The sequence below is a fragment of the Sycon ciliatum genome, chromosome 11, assembly GCF_964019385.1.
Source record: "Sycon ciliatum chromosome 11, ocSycCili1.1, whole genome shotgun sequence".
NCBI classification, from domain to species: Eukaryota; Metazoa; Porifera; class Calcarea; order Leucosolenida; family Sycettidae; genus Sycon; species Sycon ciliatum.
Genome location: NC_088653.1, coordinates 78,897 through 94,969, shown reverse-complemented (window position 1 = coordinate 94,969; position 16,073 = coordinate 78,897). Strand labels below are relative to the sequence as shown.

General features: G+C 47.5%; 1 protein-coding gene across 1 annotated transcript in view; it reads left to right on the top strand.

Annotated features, from left to right (window-relative positions):
* Window positions 1–16,073, top strand: part of LOC135827294 (slit homolog 2 protein-like) — a 190,935-nt gene that overhangs the window by 147,741 nt on the left and 27,121 nt on the right. The window contains exon 14 of the mRNA XM_065339819.1: window positions 13,304–13,441. Coding sequence (XP_065195891.1) covers window positions 13,304–13,441 — 138 coding nt within the window. The remainder of the gene's footprint in view (window positions 1–13,303; window positions 13,442–16,073) is intronic.

Sequence of the window (16,073 nt, the reverse complement as noted above, 5' to 3'; positions counted from 1 at the left end):
CATTGGGCCACCATATTTCTGTATTTCGGGCAAAATACCAGAGTATCCAGGTGCCTTCCTGTTTTGCAGAGTCGCAAGGGCCTTGCGAAGTTCCTCAATTGTTGGTGGCATAGCGAGTTCTGCATCGGTATTCCGTTGGGGATGCTGGTAAGCGCATCATTGTCAACATCATTAATGACGTTTAGCACAGTCAGAAAGTGCTCACCCCAGCGCTCATGGGTCTCCGCGATAAAGACACACTCGTCACCATTGGCTTTCTTGATTCTAGTTGAGACAGTTGATATCAGTCCTTTAGGGGCATGATGTATGTTGTGAATTCACTCCCACGCACCCCGTTCAACATGACACCAGCGCATAGCAGCTTCAGCATTGAGTTCAAGGAATTTGCGCTTGGCCTGTCGAACAACTGCACGAGATTCACTACGTGCGCGCTGGTACGCTGTCCGGTCAGAGTCGCGCTTTGATGACTGCCACTTCTTATACAATGTATCACGGTTGCGAAGAAGAGGCTCGATGTCTCCCTTCTCCAATTCAAACCAGTCTTTCTTTGCACGGCACGCGGCTCCAAGGCAATCGCCCGCAATGTATAATGTGCAGGGCTTTAGCTGCGTCCACTCCTCCTCAATATTACCGGTGCCCCCCCCCACGATTCCTCCAGCCAGTCATCCAAAGCAGCGCTAAGCTGCTGTCGGGCTTGGTCAGTGGTTTCACAGGCACCATCAGCACAGGGGCGTAGAGATGTTACATCAAGGAGCACGCGTTTTGGGGCAGTTCTTGAAAACTGGCCAACGCGTTTTAGACGATACTTCATAGACAACAACGAATGGTCCGTATCGCACTCTGCACTGGTGATGACACCGCAGTCGATGCAGTTGGTGCGGTGGTGAGCAGGCACTATGCAAAAATCAATGCAGAGGCGTGCCTTTGTGCCAGGATGCTGCCAGGTGTACTTAGCGTCCTCAGCCTCACAACAGTACTATCCGGAGTTCCCCAGGGTTCCATCCTTGGCCCCTTCTTTTTATCTTATACGTCAATGATCTGCCGGCAGCTGCCCCGGGAACATCACTGTTCGCAGACGACACAACGCTCCTACGGGCATCTCCTAACATCACTGGCCTGATGAGTAACCTAGCTAACGGGATTCAAAGAGTAATTTCCTGGATGTCCTCTTGGCGATTGTCGCCCAATCTGTCTAAAACTAAAATCGTGCTCTTTCCTTCTCAGCCTGATGTTCCGCCCCTCCTCCATCCAACTTTCCCCCAGCCTATAGACATAGTCTCCAGCCATAAGCATTTTGGCATTTTCATCGACTCTAATCTTTCATGGGAACCCCACATCGATTCCATATGTAAACGATCAAGTTCATCTTTAGGTATCCTCTCTTCTCACTGTTACCATCTCCCAATCTCTTGTAAACTACTCTTTTACTCAGCTAGCCTACGCCCCATTTTTGATTATGCAGATACTGCTTGGGCTGGAATTTCCACAACCCGTGCTGCCAAGCTCGAAATTCACCACAAAAAAGTTCTCAAAATCCTCCTCCGAAAAGGAATTCTCTCTTCTCACTGTTACCATCTCCCAATCTCTTCTAAACTCCTCTTTTACTCAGCTTACCTACGCCCCATTTTTGATTATGCAGATACTGCTTGGGCTGGAATTTCCACAACCCGTGCTGCCAAGCTCAAAATTCACCACAAAAAAGTTCTCAAAATCCTCCTCCGAAAACCCCGCATATTTCCATCTTCCACCCTTTGCCCTTGCTGACACTACCCCTTTGTCTAAGAGACGTAATTCACATCTTGTCACCCTTATCCAATCGCGCAAACTCAATCTGTGACCACCTCACCTCCACTGTTTCAACTGGTTCTCTTCCCGTAGCACGAGAAACTCCCTTTCCCTTCCGAAACCTAAGTCCTCCTTTCTACTTCACTCTCCCTTTTTCATTGCGTACTCTGCGTGGCTGGCTCTTCCCCAAGAAGCAAAGGACCTTTTTTCCCTCCGCCTTTTTAAGAGCCTTGTCGCTCCTTGACTTTGATTTTGTGTTTCTCATTTTGTTGCAATCACTGCTTATCTATGCCGGTTCCTTTTTCTTCTCCTCCCCTTCTCCCTGCCTTGCCGTGGTTGGCTAATACCCGCTCTCTTTGTATTGGCCGGTGTTCTCACTGTGCTATGAGATGCTGAAATAAATAAATAAAAGCGCAGAGGCCTTTCTGGAACCAGGTGTTGCAAGCCAAACATTCATTTCTAGCAAGAAATGACAGCAGCTCCTCTCCAGAGGAATTGAGCTGGCCGACCCCATGAGTGCCACGAACATTCCATCACAGGTGTTGTGAGGCACCAGTGCCGATACGAGAATTGAAGATACCGATAAGTACAAACTGATGCGAGTCTGGCACGTGAGAAAATAAATTCCTGCAACTGATCATAAAAATTATTATTCTTAGCACGGGGTCTTGAGAACGTAGGTGCATACGCGGATGCAACATGCAGCCACTGAACACGCTTGCCACACACAAGCGCCAAACGAGCTACGATGAGTCGGGATCCAATGGCTGTCCACTGGCAGCCAGCAGCCTCGAACGCACGACGACACAATCCACGGAGCCCCAGAGCAACACCTTCGCCGCGAGTGCGACTTCGTTTCGTTCGTGGCCAGCAATCGAGGACATCTGAGAGTTGTAATATTTTTACTCCTCCGAGGTGTGATTTTCGGCGTGCTGGGCCAAGCGCAAGGAAGTAATCTGCCAAAAAAATGAAGAAAATGGTTGTTGTTTGATCCTTTGGTGTAAACTTTGTAGCTAGTCGAAGGAAGTTGCTGTTTGGAGCAGAAACGCTGAAATTGACTATTTTCTGCATGCACTCATGCGTGTACTCATGTACTCAGGCATGCAGTCTCACTCGTATTGTGGCTCTTTTTCTGGAATCGAGGCTGCTCTGCGCCCCTTGGTGAACATTACCTGCACTCGTGGAGCAGCTGAAAATGACCACTGGTATGTCTGGTTCCTGGTTTGAAAGTGTAGAGTCGACTTTTGTGCCTTGAAAAAGGAGTAGAGAGTGATAAAGGTACGTCTGTAGCATATTTTTAGTGCTCCTCGTGCAATTTTGATTGTGATAGAAGTTCTCAGACCAAAGTCAGCGCGAAGATGGATTTTTTAGTTGTTTCGTCTCGTATCTATGTCAGAATCGTGATGGTGAAGTGGAGAGGGTGATTTTCTCCCTCTGGGCTTCGTTCGGCCGACTTTAGTTCGTCCTCGTTGAAAAGTGATGCTGAAAAAGGGTCGATTAGCATAATTATGTTGATATTGAATGTACGTGATGACATGCGATTGCTGGCTATGTGCGATGGCAAGGAACGACCTGACGACAGTACAAGGCTGTTGTCCACTCGATACAGCTCTGAACCAAACCACAGTGTCTCCTGATATCCAGCTACTTGGATGTTGAATCTTTTTGGACTTTATTTGAAGAATTCTCCAAAAGTAAATGGATACTTATCGGGGGAGTTTCCTGGAAGGGTGGATGAGACGAAAGGGAAGTGAAAAGGGAGAAGGGAAAATAGTACTTAGCAGAAACACTGCTCAGGGAAAACTACAGGTAAAACCACCAGGGAGAAACAGAATACATGACGAGAGCTAGATACGAAAATCAGGAATTCCAGTGGCGGAGAATTTGTACGTTAAATAATGGTCCTTCAGGAGAAACCAAAACTTAGCAGAAGATGGCTCCTTGCGTAGGCTCTCAGGAACCTTGTTCCAGACAACTGATAAACTGAAAAACGGAGATTTAAAGAAATGAGTTCCACAACGAATCTCCTCATCTGTCGACCAACAAGGTCAATCTTTTTTCGGACACGAAAATTCAAATTTTGAATTTTTTCAAACTTGTCAGCTCGTCTCCTTCCTTCTCAACAAGGGTTCTTACATTCCACGACGCAAAAGGTAGCACAGTACCACGACCTGCTGGTGCGTTGGCCTTCCTAGGTTGGTGTTCAGGACGAGGGAACGCAACTCCTCTACATCCAGTCTAGGTCAAGGCCCAGGCTCATGAAAATGTGACAACTTGACCATGTATAATATTACGTGTCTGTGACTGTCTCTGCTCAAGTTGTTCTACAAGGCATATTGCCAATATTTCAATACTCAGTTTTATAATATAAACAGATTCCTGTCATAGTTCAATGATACAAGCACAGCAATACTACCTTGAATCCACAGCCTTCTCCTGAGAAACACGGGCACATGTCAGAACTCACCCAGTGTACCCTTAGAGTTCATAGGATTCATGCTTTCCACTCCATCCAGCATGAGTCTCAGATGTCTGACCAAATAGACCGATCCCCTTATTATTGTCTGGGTTCGAGCAAGGGGGCAACTCCGCAGTCGCGTGGGATCCTGCTGCACACACGCGACCAACCTCACCTCGGCTGTGCGTGACTTCTCGCATGCGAAGTGCAGAGCACGCGAAATCTACACGCATGCATGTGCAGTGCAAGCCTGTCTACAAAAATGCCACAAGGACTTTTGATTTGAGCTGTTTTGTTTTTGTTTAGATCTTCCTTTTACGACTTCAGGATGCCTTCTCAGGATCATTGCTGCGTTCCTCACTGTGAGAACAGGAGGACGAAGCAAACAAGTCATTTCACTCCTTTCCTCGTGTGGAGCCACAGCGGCCTGGAGCAAGCGGATCCAGGCTATTCCCCGTGAGGAAGGACGTAGTTTTAGGGTCACTCTGAATATTTGAGTTGCAGCGATCATTTCGATCCCGAAGTCGAAATCGTTTTGCCCAGCTCTTCAAGGGCAGGATGAGTCCAGGAAACAAAACAGCTGTCCTACGGTACCAGGTTTGCTTTTCGCAAGAGAGTGGAGTCTGGACGGTCTGCTCCCCATGCTCGCAAACAGTATTTGCTGAGCCTAGTGCAGTTCGGTCATGGAAGTGCAGCGTCTGCATCACGAGCTCCCCATGCTCGCAAACCAGTATTTTGCTGAGAGGCAACGGCATTTTGAGTTGGAAAGGAACCTGGCTTAGTGCAGTTTGGTCCTGTAATAGAAGTGCAGCATCTGCATCAGGAGTTGGCAGCAAGTAGAGCTCGTGTACAGAGTCTCGTGGAGCAGTTGGACGATGGGGTGAAGAAAGCCGAAAAACAGCTTACGTACAATAACATAAAGAAAGACTCTGAGCCGCTCCAGTTTCTGACTGGTTTGCCTTCAGGTGTTTGGACCGCTCTGTGGGACTTCTTTGAGCCTAGCCGAGAAAATGTACTGCGCCGAGCCAGATCTGCGAAGACGGAAGCTGAGGGACGGCGGATACAGTTGGAGGTGGCCGTAAATCGCCAATGAGCATGTAATGGAGGATCAGCTGCTATTGGCATTGATGTGTCTAAGCCTGGGCCGAATGGAACAGAAGCTGTCATGCGTGGCACAAGTTAATCATCCGTTTCACGGTATATACTATATAGCTAGCTGAGCTGGAAAGATGTCTTGTTCCTCCGTTTGGGCATGATCCCCATTTGGGCGAGCTGGCGAGATGCTCAGTCATCAATGCCATGTACCGCAAGACATTCTGCATTGTGGATGAAACAGTTCTATTTTGCCATGCACTTAGGGTTCTCGCACCGGCTTAACAAGACCCAACAGATCCTTGCGCTCTTATTTTCTCCCATGGTAACATTGCTGATCACAACACCCGGTAGCCAGTCGCAGATGCAACCAAATCAACCAGGTTCTCTTACTCTTTTTTTCCCAATACTGAAACCAAAGGTATACCAATATTTGCATCGAATGCAGTGATGATTTCAATACTGTCCACTAGTACAACGCATAACCAGACTGGCATATAATCATGATGATATTATCCATTTCGCAATCACTGTCATTGCTTTCTTAGATCTTCAATCATCAATATCGGACCAAAAACCGTCTATCATCTTATATTATATCATTAGTATCCTGCTACTATCCTCCTCTAACGATGAGCTCGAAGAAAAGAAACAGCGGTCTAGAGGCGTAAACAATATCTGTCAACGGAAGTGTCCTTGCTGTGCTGGTGTGTTTATGCTTCGTGCATTAGTTCGGCCAAGAGCGCATGGTGGTGGCGGGTTGAGGATGTTAAATATACTAGAAAATAGTTCACTTTGAACATGCAGGGGGGTATATTCATAGGTTCGAAAGAACCGCACACACACTTTGCTGCAGACAGCGGCAAGCTTTGGCCCTCGTGCTTCGAAGAGGGAGTAATCCACTGCGCTACGCTTGCGATTAACAGCAAGCTTCGACTTTTCAAAGGTACAACTCATCATTGGCTCTGGGGTAATGTTCCTGGAACAAATGCCCCATTGCCAACTGAGGGCCAGGGAGCACGCAATCTGCCTTCCTGGGCGAGAAGTGTTCCAGCACAAGAAGCAGCACGAATACATGCTGACAAAGACCACCATCACCACCAGCCGGCACACAGCACACTGTTCTTCAAACACCATCCACTCCGTCCATGTGTTTGCACTGTCCTCCTCTAGCTCTTCACGCTCAACAAATACCACGCACTGCTCATCGTTTTTTTTATGCTTCCTCTGGGTTGGCTAGCCCTTCGACTTGACAAAACAGCGATCACCACTGCACTGCTATCGTCACCTCATAGCAGTCGCTTCCACCAGTGGCTTTTCCTGTCTTTGCAAGGTGTCCAAGGATGGCTGCTGTTGTCACTACAGGCAAATCAGAAGTACTTTAGTGGCTGATGTCCAACCAGATCGTTGGAAAATCGATTTTTTCCACTTCAGGGCTGCTGATCGCGACTTGGTGACTTGGCAGCACCACGGTTACCTTAATAGAAGATGGCTCTGGAGAGGAAAAGACAGACCAGAAAAAGGTTACTATTATCTTCAGCACCGATCGCAAGGAGAAAGAAATATGGTCTGCTGTAGCCTAGGCACAAAATAAATCTCACACACGATTCGCGATTCGAATATTTCAACAACAACAAAACTCACCTCTGGAGTAACTCCTGTTTGTGGCCCGAGATCGTTCCCTCCCGCGCCTTGAAAAAATCCTGCAGCGGCATCACAGTCCATGTCTCTCTCGGAGACTCTGCTCCTACCAGCAGGAGGTTTAGCACCGCTCGAAGCCATCGCAAACTACTAACTAAGCAGAAGACATTCCAAAACAAACCTGAAACACACTGTCAAAGATGCTGTCACGTTCAAAAACTAGCTCGATCGCGAGTGAGGTTGCCCCCGTGCTCGAACCCAGTATAATAAGGGGATCGGTCTATTCTCCTGCACACACTTAGAGCACTTTTTGTTTTTGTTTGTTTGTTTCTTTTTTTTATTTGAATTCGTTTAGAGCACAGGCAATTCTGCCTTCTCACCAGAGGAAAAACCTCCGGTTTCTGCTAAGAACGAATATAATATTATGAGAGAAGGAAATATTAAAAAGAATCATAACATGATAATTCCAAAGCACAAAGTTTGTATATAATTCAAATGGGTGTGTGTATGCGTAAGCATGCAGTGAAGAAAACACCGAGAAAACATGCAGTAATGTGTAGGGATGCCGAGCAAGGTGGTTACAAATTACAATTAATTCTGTTTAGAGCCAGTTTAAAGGCAACCGCCGCACTGTGGAGGCGAATATCGCTGGGAAGGGCATTCCAAAGAGTGCTTCCCACAAATGTCAATGACTGACGACCGGAAGGTCCAGGAAGGAAAGGCACTTGCAGTAGCCGCTGCTCCTGTCCTCGAGTAATTCGGCGATCATCCCGGGATGCTTGGCCTGTGTTAGCCATCAACTGAAAGTAGGTGCAGAAAAGAGGACTTGCAAGATCATGTAGGCAACGGAAAGCAAAAAACAAAACCATGTAGTCAAAAATGTGAGTTAGGGATCGAATAGATAAGCGCACAAGGAGGGGGGCTGTGGATGCACGGCTGGAGAGTCGGAAAATTGCACGAATTCCGGATTTGCTGGATTTGATTAAACGACTCTGCAGCTGCTGTGTCAGCGACGGGAAGAATGCATTGGATGCGTACGTTAGTCGTGCTTGCACAATGCCAATGTACCAAAGTCTGCGGGCTATTATGGGCAGAGATCGCCCATGGCGCCATAGCTGGCTGATGGCGACTGACGCCTTCTGCACAACACTGGAGACATGAGGCTGCCAGGATAGCTGGTCATCAATGGTTACGCCAAGGTATTTGGCAGTGGAGGTAACAGTTAAGGCTTGATCCTTACATTTCACGACTGGTATGTCGCCAGTGAGTCCCCGAGGTTGAATTACCATGACTTGGGTTGTGCCGGTATTCAGCAGAAGCCCAATTTCGGAGAGCCAGTCAGACAGACGTGTCACAGCCGTAGTCAACGTCTTGCAAACAGTGTCCAGATCTGAATCAGAATAATCTAGCATGATGTCGTCCGCGAACTCCTGATGAACAGCAATGCAAGGTATGACGTCGGAAATGTCACTCGTGTAAAGGACAAAGAGAAGCGGCCCAAGAACACTGCCTTGGGGCACACCTCTTGAGCATGGGACTGCATCAGAAAGAGCCTCACACACCTTGACACGCTGAGTACGACCAGACAGATAGCTAGCCAACCATAACAATACTCTGCCATTGACTCCCATAGTGAATAGTTTATCAATCAGACGTTGATGTTGGACACGGTCAAACGCTTTTGACATGTCAACCATCACAATACCTGTGTATTTTCGCTCTTGTTTGGCCAACAGCCAACGGTTGGCGGCTAGAACTAATGCATCCTCGGTAGAGTGCATTTTCCTGTAGGCAAACTGACTGCTAGGTAATATGCTATGTTGCGTGAGGTATGCTGTGAGTTGCTTCTTTACAAAGAACTCCAAAATCTGGGACATAATAGGGAGCAATGACTCTGGTCTATAGTTAGTAGGGGATGTTGCATCGCCACTCTTGAACAGTGGACTAATGTGTGATGTTTTAAAACACACTGGCACAGTACCTGATGTCAAGGATGCATTGACTAGGGTGGTAAATGGAGGTGCCAGGGCATCTGAACACTGCTGCAGTACAATTCCAGGAATGTTGTCACTCCCAGATGCTTTGTGAGGACTCACAGTTTGCAAGCATTGTGCAACATCAGACACGCTTACCGGCTGAAATGTTGAGAAGCTAGATGCAGAGGCTGGACCATGTGGTATATGCAGCTCAGGTGGCCGCATAGGGTCATGCACAATGTCTCCAAACAGTTTACTTAGTGACTCAAGTGGCGCTTCAGGTTCTTTCCGTGTCTTCTCTCGGCCTGTGACATCGTTCATGACAGCCCAAAGTTGCCGTTGATCTGATGTATCACATCTCTTAGTGAAGTACAAGTTGCGCAGACTCCTGTCCAACTTCCGTGCTTTGGAGCGAGCTGATCGGTGTGCTTCTTGAAGGTTCTGATTGGTTTTGTCTCGGAGCCAGAGACGATGCGCCCGGTTCCGTTCACGAACACTTGCCACTAACTCATCTGTAATCCAGGGGCAAGGACGTCGAGATTTGCGGCGCCGTTCCCGGAGTGGAGCATGTTTGTCTAGAGTGGTCTGGATTCCCACAGTGAGTGACGACGCAAGCACATCCACACAGACAGAGTCACAGGTAGTTAGCGTCTTCTCCAGGTCACATGTAAACATATTCCAATCCACTTTGTGCAAACAGCGAGTCTTGCGCAGATGCTGTCCCTTCAAGTGGTGACTTGCTGAAATTGGCAGCCTGGCAAGTATTGCAGAGTGGTCACTGATATCCAAATGTATGGTCTCGCAAACACCCTGGATCGGGGTGGTAGACAAGAATAGATCCAGTAGTGTGGCAGTACTGCTGGTTACTCGGGTAGGAGATGTGACGTGGTTGCGAAGGTTAAAGGTTGAGTACGTGATGCAAAGGAGTCACAGCATGGGCATCATTAAAGTTTACGTTGAAGTCTCCTACTAGCACAGTTGTGGTCTGCGGTCCACTGCAGGCAGTCTCTAGGTTTGACTCCAGCCCACCCCAGTAGCCCGCAGATTCACAAGTTGGTCGATAGCAGCAGCCCAGTAAGACCATCTCATTGCCTGGTCGACCTGGGGCTAGAATCTCCAGCCACAGTATCTTCAGCTCACACTCGAGGTCACGTCTTCGACGGACTTGCAAGGACGTATGACAGTAGAAGGCAACACCGCCTCCTTGCCTGCCTTCCCGATCTTTGCGGAACACACTGAAATGAGGAATGTTTACTTCTCCGTCTGTTACATCGGCTGACAGCCAAGTTTCCGCAACGCCTAGGATGTGTACTCCACGGGTTGAGATAAAGTCTTCAATTTCTGCTACTTTTCTCCTAAGGCTACAGACATTTAAGAAAGCTACACTGGTCATGATCTAATACGATATGGTGAGTTCGCCAACTGTCATATGCCGGTCGTTGCTCTCGTTGTTACCCATGACCATGTCCTCCTGTTCCATGTCCGAGTCGGTCAGTAGCTCATTTCCTGAAAAGTCAACAAGTTTTTTTGGCACTCTGAAGGTTTACCGTCCCTTGGCCACCATAAAGCCTCCCTTGTCATCTGGAGGGCAGTGAGCAGTTCCCAGCTCCTTGTTAAGCTGGTCTGGTTTGGCTGATTCCTGACTAGGTGAAGAAACTTGAGGTGTCCCAGTTTCAGGTGCTGAAGCTGTACTGCTTGCTGACTGGCTTGTACTCACTGTTGGTTCTGAATTTGCACCCACTGTGTCATAGCTGTGGGTACTAAGTTTACGAATGTGGTACCAGTTGTGAAGGTGCAGCCTTCCACAGCCTTTGTTTCCCGCTTCGGAACACCAATGACGGATCCAAATTTCTCCATCGCGGACGTAAAGGCGGACAGTGGGGTGTCATCCGCCACACCAAATATATGCACGGACACAACTGCTCCATCACCAACTACTAATACTGGTTGTTTTTCTTCAAATTCTAACCCTCTGGACAACACCTCGTCCCTAACGGCAGTGCAGGAAAACGAAACTCTACAGAATCCGCGCCTTCCACTCAGATCCACCTGCTTGATATCATCAGGTCTTACACCACCTGACAGAAGAAGTCTGATGATAAAGGCATGATCCTTCGAGGACCACCCTTCATTCAGCTGAATGGAACAGATTCTAGCCATCTTTATAACAATTCTACACGCACTCTAGCCAGTTTCTGCAGAAAAATATATCACTATCGGAGCTCAAAAGTTTGCTTCCACTCCCCACGCGTTCGGACTTGGCACGCTTCACTGGCATGTCCCTGTCGCTGCACCTACTGGCTGTTCCAGACCACACTCAGTTCTCACAGAGATCAAGTCTCTACTTGCAGACACTACACCCTGACTCCACTATCCCCAGGTTCCGCAGGTACAAGACCAGTTTTTCTCTCCCAGTCGTCAGTAACATTTTTATCTGGCGACTGGAGACGAAAAAATAGATATCGTTCCAACTGCCACTCAAGTGGATGCACTTGAACTTGAGAGAAGCATGCCACTTATTTATTTATTTATTTCACCTTCCCGTGGCCAGCGAATAAAGGCCAATATAAAGGCCAATATGGAGGGAGGGGGCGGCAGAGAGCCATGGCAGTAAACAAAAATAAAGCAAAATAATTAAATATTACACATAACTGGAGGTAAAGAGAAACAAATCTGGATGAAGAATTAGCAGTTAGTAGAATACGAGCTTCATGTTGAAATCTTGAAATCTTTTAGCGTACAAGACGATTTTACTGATAGAGGCAGGGCCAGCCAGAGAGAATAGGCAGCGAAAAACGGAGATCTGGTATAAGCTGATGTTCAGGCTTCAGGTAAAGTGCAGGGATTGCGCGTAGGGCGGGTGGGAAGAAACCAGCTATATATTTACGCACGTGTGGCGGGGCTTTGTCAAGACGAATAGAATGAACAACAATACACAGTTTTCGATCTGCTTTACTAGAGATAGGGAAGGTGTTTAACATATCATACAGCTCGGCAGAAGGAAAGTGTGATGGTTTGCGGAAACACACTTTGAGTATCCTTTTATTGTGGACTTCCAGGGTACTCATTTACGATTTATTTAGTAGGGAAGACCAGATGGTTGAGCAATAGAGAAAAATGGGGAGAATATAGCAAAGATAAAAAGGCGAATGCATTCAAGCGGTAGGTGGGAGCATGGGGACACGAGGTAGCCAACAGCTTTACTGACTTTGCTACAGATGTAATCGGCATGTCTACTAAACGATAAGTCTTGGTCAATTACCAAACCAAGATGCTTGTGTTTTTTGCCACTGAGAGGTCTGTGAGGGATCCGGGAAGACTGAATGCATAGGTTGGCTCTGAGTTCGGCAGGAATAATATCTCAGTCTTGGCGATATTAGGTCTAAGTCTCAAGGTAGTCATCCACTGATAGACTTACCTGCGCTCTGAGACTGGTACATGTATCACTGGAAGCTGGCTCTGGACGATCTTTTGTCGTCTTCACTGGCAGGCGAGACTGAGAAATAGCATATCTGAGTTAGAAGTAAGAACTACACGACCTGAAGAAGATCGAACATGCTTTGTTTTGGACAACGTCTTCTGAAGCTGGAGCCTGAGCGCCAACGAAAACAGCCACGCCTATTGATAACTACAAGTACTTGACACGAAGCTCCGTAGCTCCATCGCCGACATCCAGCAAACCAAAATGGAAAATACAAAACGTTCGAACTATTCAAGGACTCCAGTATCTTTGATTTCTCGCAAAATAAACTTTTCAACACGACTACTTCTCGCAAATAAACTTTCTCCAGCCGCGGACAAAATGTTTTCAAACACGAAATTTTGCATAAAATAATGCCCACATTTGGATGCACGCGCAGAAGTACTGAGCCCCCTTGAGCACGGCTTGAAGGTCTCAGATATGAAATGCGTTGCCCGGTATACATGTATGTCGAGGACGACACTGGTAAGAGCATTAGACAAAACGGGTCACCACAATACAAGTTTGCGGAGCAACATATCACACCACTTGTGTGGTTCTAAAAGCGCCATCTCCATTCGCCATTGTCGAGCAATGTAATCGCATGAGCTAATTGAGAAGGAACTGGTGTTGTTAGTGGATATTATAGCGTAACTTGTAGCTCTTTGGTCTTCTTCTCCGCATATAAATTACTGATATTGCTTTGCTTTGCTTTTCATCCTAGTCCATGCTTTGCATTTCGTTATACATTGCGTTGCGTTGCACCCTTTTTCTGTTCCACCTTTGTGATCTTTCCAATAAAGGTTTTAGATATTTCGGAGTTTTTTCAAATTGTTTAGGGTCCGGGATCGAGAAGTTTATTTGATTGCGCTTTTGTGTTGTTACGTCCAGGTTTATGCGATGACATTGATGAATGTAGCACAGGTGATGTATGTGGATCTAGCACAAGCGATTGTGTAAACCAGCCGGGAAAATATACATGCACATGCAAAGTTGGGTACATCAAAAAAGGAGATAATGACTGCACCGGTAAGGGCCCTACACACTACGTACATGTAAAACGCAACTTACGGTGCCCATGCGCCAGCCTGATCAAGTGCAGTTGCACACTGACAGGTGATCTGCTTTTTACGTAAATGTGCAGTTCGGATGAAAAGTTCTGCTCTCAGAACGAGTGCTGCGTGTGCTTCTTCGATTTCGTTCTGCATCTTGTGTTGCAGCCATGCCCATGGAGCTCAGGTTGACTCTGGCAAGGAGAAAGCGGCGACGTAAAATTGTTGCCGCCATGATATTGTAGGACATGCAGAAGCTAGTGAAGTCGTCTGATGGCGGTCCTGTTCTTGATATTCTCTAGATGACGGATCACAGTAGCTAAAATGTTGTGGTCACGACGATGCTCAGCTTGCTGTTGCGGTGTTGTCAAACCACAAGTTCTCCAGAGTGAAAGGCCTTCTCGCTTGTGACATTGTGTTCGTTCCAATGCAGTTGTATCCCGACTTCGCCGTACCGCTGATGTTTTCGACGTGGTATACGCTACAGACGCTAGGTGTGGTTTGCTGTGTGCGCTGTAGTTGTATGTTGTATGTGTAGACTTTTCTCATATACGCTGTCATTCTCACGTTATAACTACCTGGTGGTTTTAGTGTTAGTTAGTCATTTATTCAATTGTTATTAGTCGATGGAAGTGAAATATACTGTTGAGAATAAACAGTTGTCCTCACGCCGTGTGGGGTTGTTCGTTCCTGATACTTTAGAGAACCAGAGGGTTCACAACATTTGGCGACCACGCCAGGATACGAAGCGAGCATGGCACAGGAACTATGGATCATTGAAGCCAGCTTTATCGCTAGCAGAATTCGGTATGGATTTGAAGGCGATAGGTTGAGAGAATACGTGGAGAAGAGGCTCCGAAAGAGCGAGGAGTTTGAAGAGCGCAGTGCTAGACGGCAAGAGGGTGCGCTCCGCACAGAGTTTGACGAAAAGCTCAAGAATATGAACGAGCGCATCGCCAGCAGTAAATATGAGGGAGCAAAGCGAGATTTGCTTGCCTCACGCGAAAGGACGCCGGACAAGGCGTGGAAGACTTTGCTTACAGACAAGCAGTGGTCAGAGGAGTATTCGAAGCCAGTGGGAGGATCAGATCCAAGGCCCACTGCGTCGGAGCAGTGCATGGCGACATCGGTCGGAGACGCTCAGAAGCAGCTGGAGTCTCGGCCGAAGGACGTAGAGGCGCAAGACGTAGAAGCGCATTACGTACAGGCGCAAGACGTAGAGGCGCTGTAACAGTCCAACTAACTTCAGTAGTCATTCTTGGAATAAGCTATGATCCTTGCCATAATGCATTCTTATATACATGAACAAGCAATGATGGACATAACACCTAACAGCAGCAGCGTGATAATAGCAGGTGATAAGTGTATCCTATTCCAAGTGTTAGTAGTAACAGTGAATCTGTTACACCATTCCCCCCTCTCAACTGTCAGAACAGTACCAATTCGAAGGAACAGTTATGGTAACTAATGATCATGCATGGATATGTGGAATGCATGGTAGCCGAAAACAACACTGATGAACTCAAGATCCAGTGCATGTCCTCTGCAAATAACGCCTGGCTGGCAGGGAAGCACCATTCTTATCATGCAGAATGCTACATTTCTATTGCAACACGTAGAAACTAGCAATACAACTGTGGCTGCCAATTAAATAGCAATTTTATGAAAAACGGTCCAGGTAGGTTTTCAGCGGAATAATAGCGTTTCCTGCTTCATCCATCAAGTATTCCTTTGGCTCCCAGGTGGCATCTCGGTAGCCCCTCCATTTCACTAGGTACTGCGTGCGCCGTCCTCTCTTCTTGTGCGACAACACCTTTTCGACAATGTACCGCGTATGGCCATTCGCATTGGTTAGGGGTGGAGGTGCCGGCTGAGTACGGCCCGGTATCTCATTGCCATGGTACAGCTTGAGGGCAGCAATATTGAACACTGGATGGGCCCGAATGATTCTTGGAAGAGCTAATCTGTACGCATTCGAGGCCACTTTCTTCTGCACCTTGAACGGCCCATACCACTTGAGCCTTAATTTGTGTGAAGGCCTGTCTCGTTCCTTGGGCGTCAGCAGGAAGTCCCTGAAGACCAACACCTCATCCCCCTCCTTCAGGGCGTCCTCCACCCGTCCTCGATCCGCATACAATGATTGCCGGGCCTGCGCCGCCACGATGGCATCCTGTGCCTCACGTAGTGCCTCTACGCGGCCATCCAGCCATGACAGCGGACCATTCGTGTCCATGCCAGCTCCAGGTTTCTGCTTCGTCAATAAGCTCGAGGGAGTAACTGGATGGCATCCATGGTTGAGGAAAAATGGCGTGTTACCTGTTGACGCTTGATCGGCATTGTTGATCGCAAACTCACATAGCGATAGGAGTTCATCCCAATTGTTTTGCCTATGGTTGACGAAAGCTCTTAGCGTATCCTCAATGACACGGTTCACACGCTCAGTCATGCCATCGGTCTGCGGGTGGTTGGCCGTGCTCATTTTTAGCTCCACGCCAAGAATACTGAAAACCTCCTTGAAGAACGCCAACGTGAACCGCGGATCTCGGTCACAAACTATCGTTTTGCTCACGCCATGGGCAGCAAACACATGATCCACGTACAATCGGGCT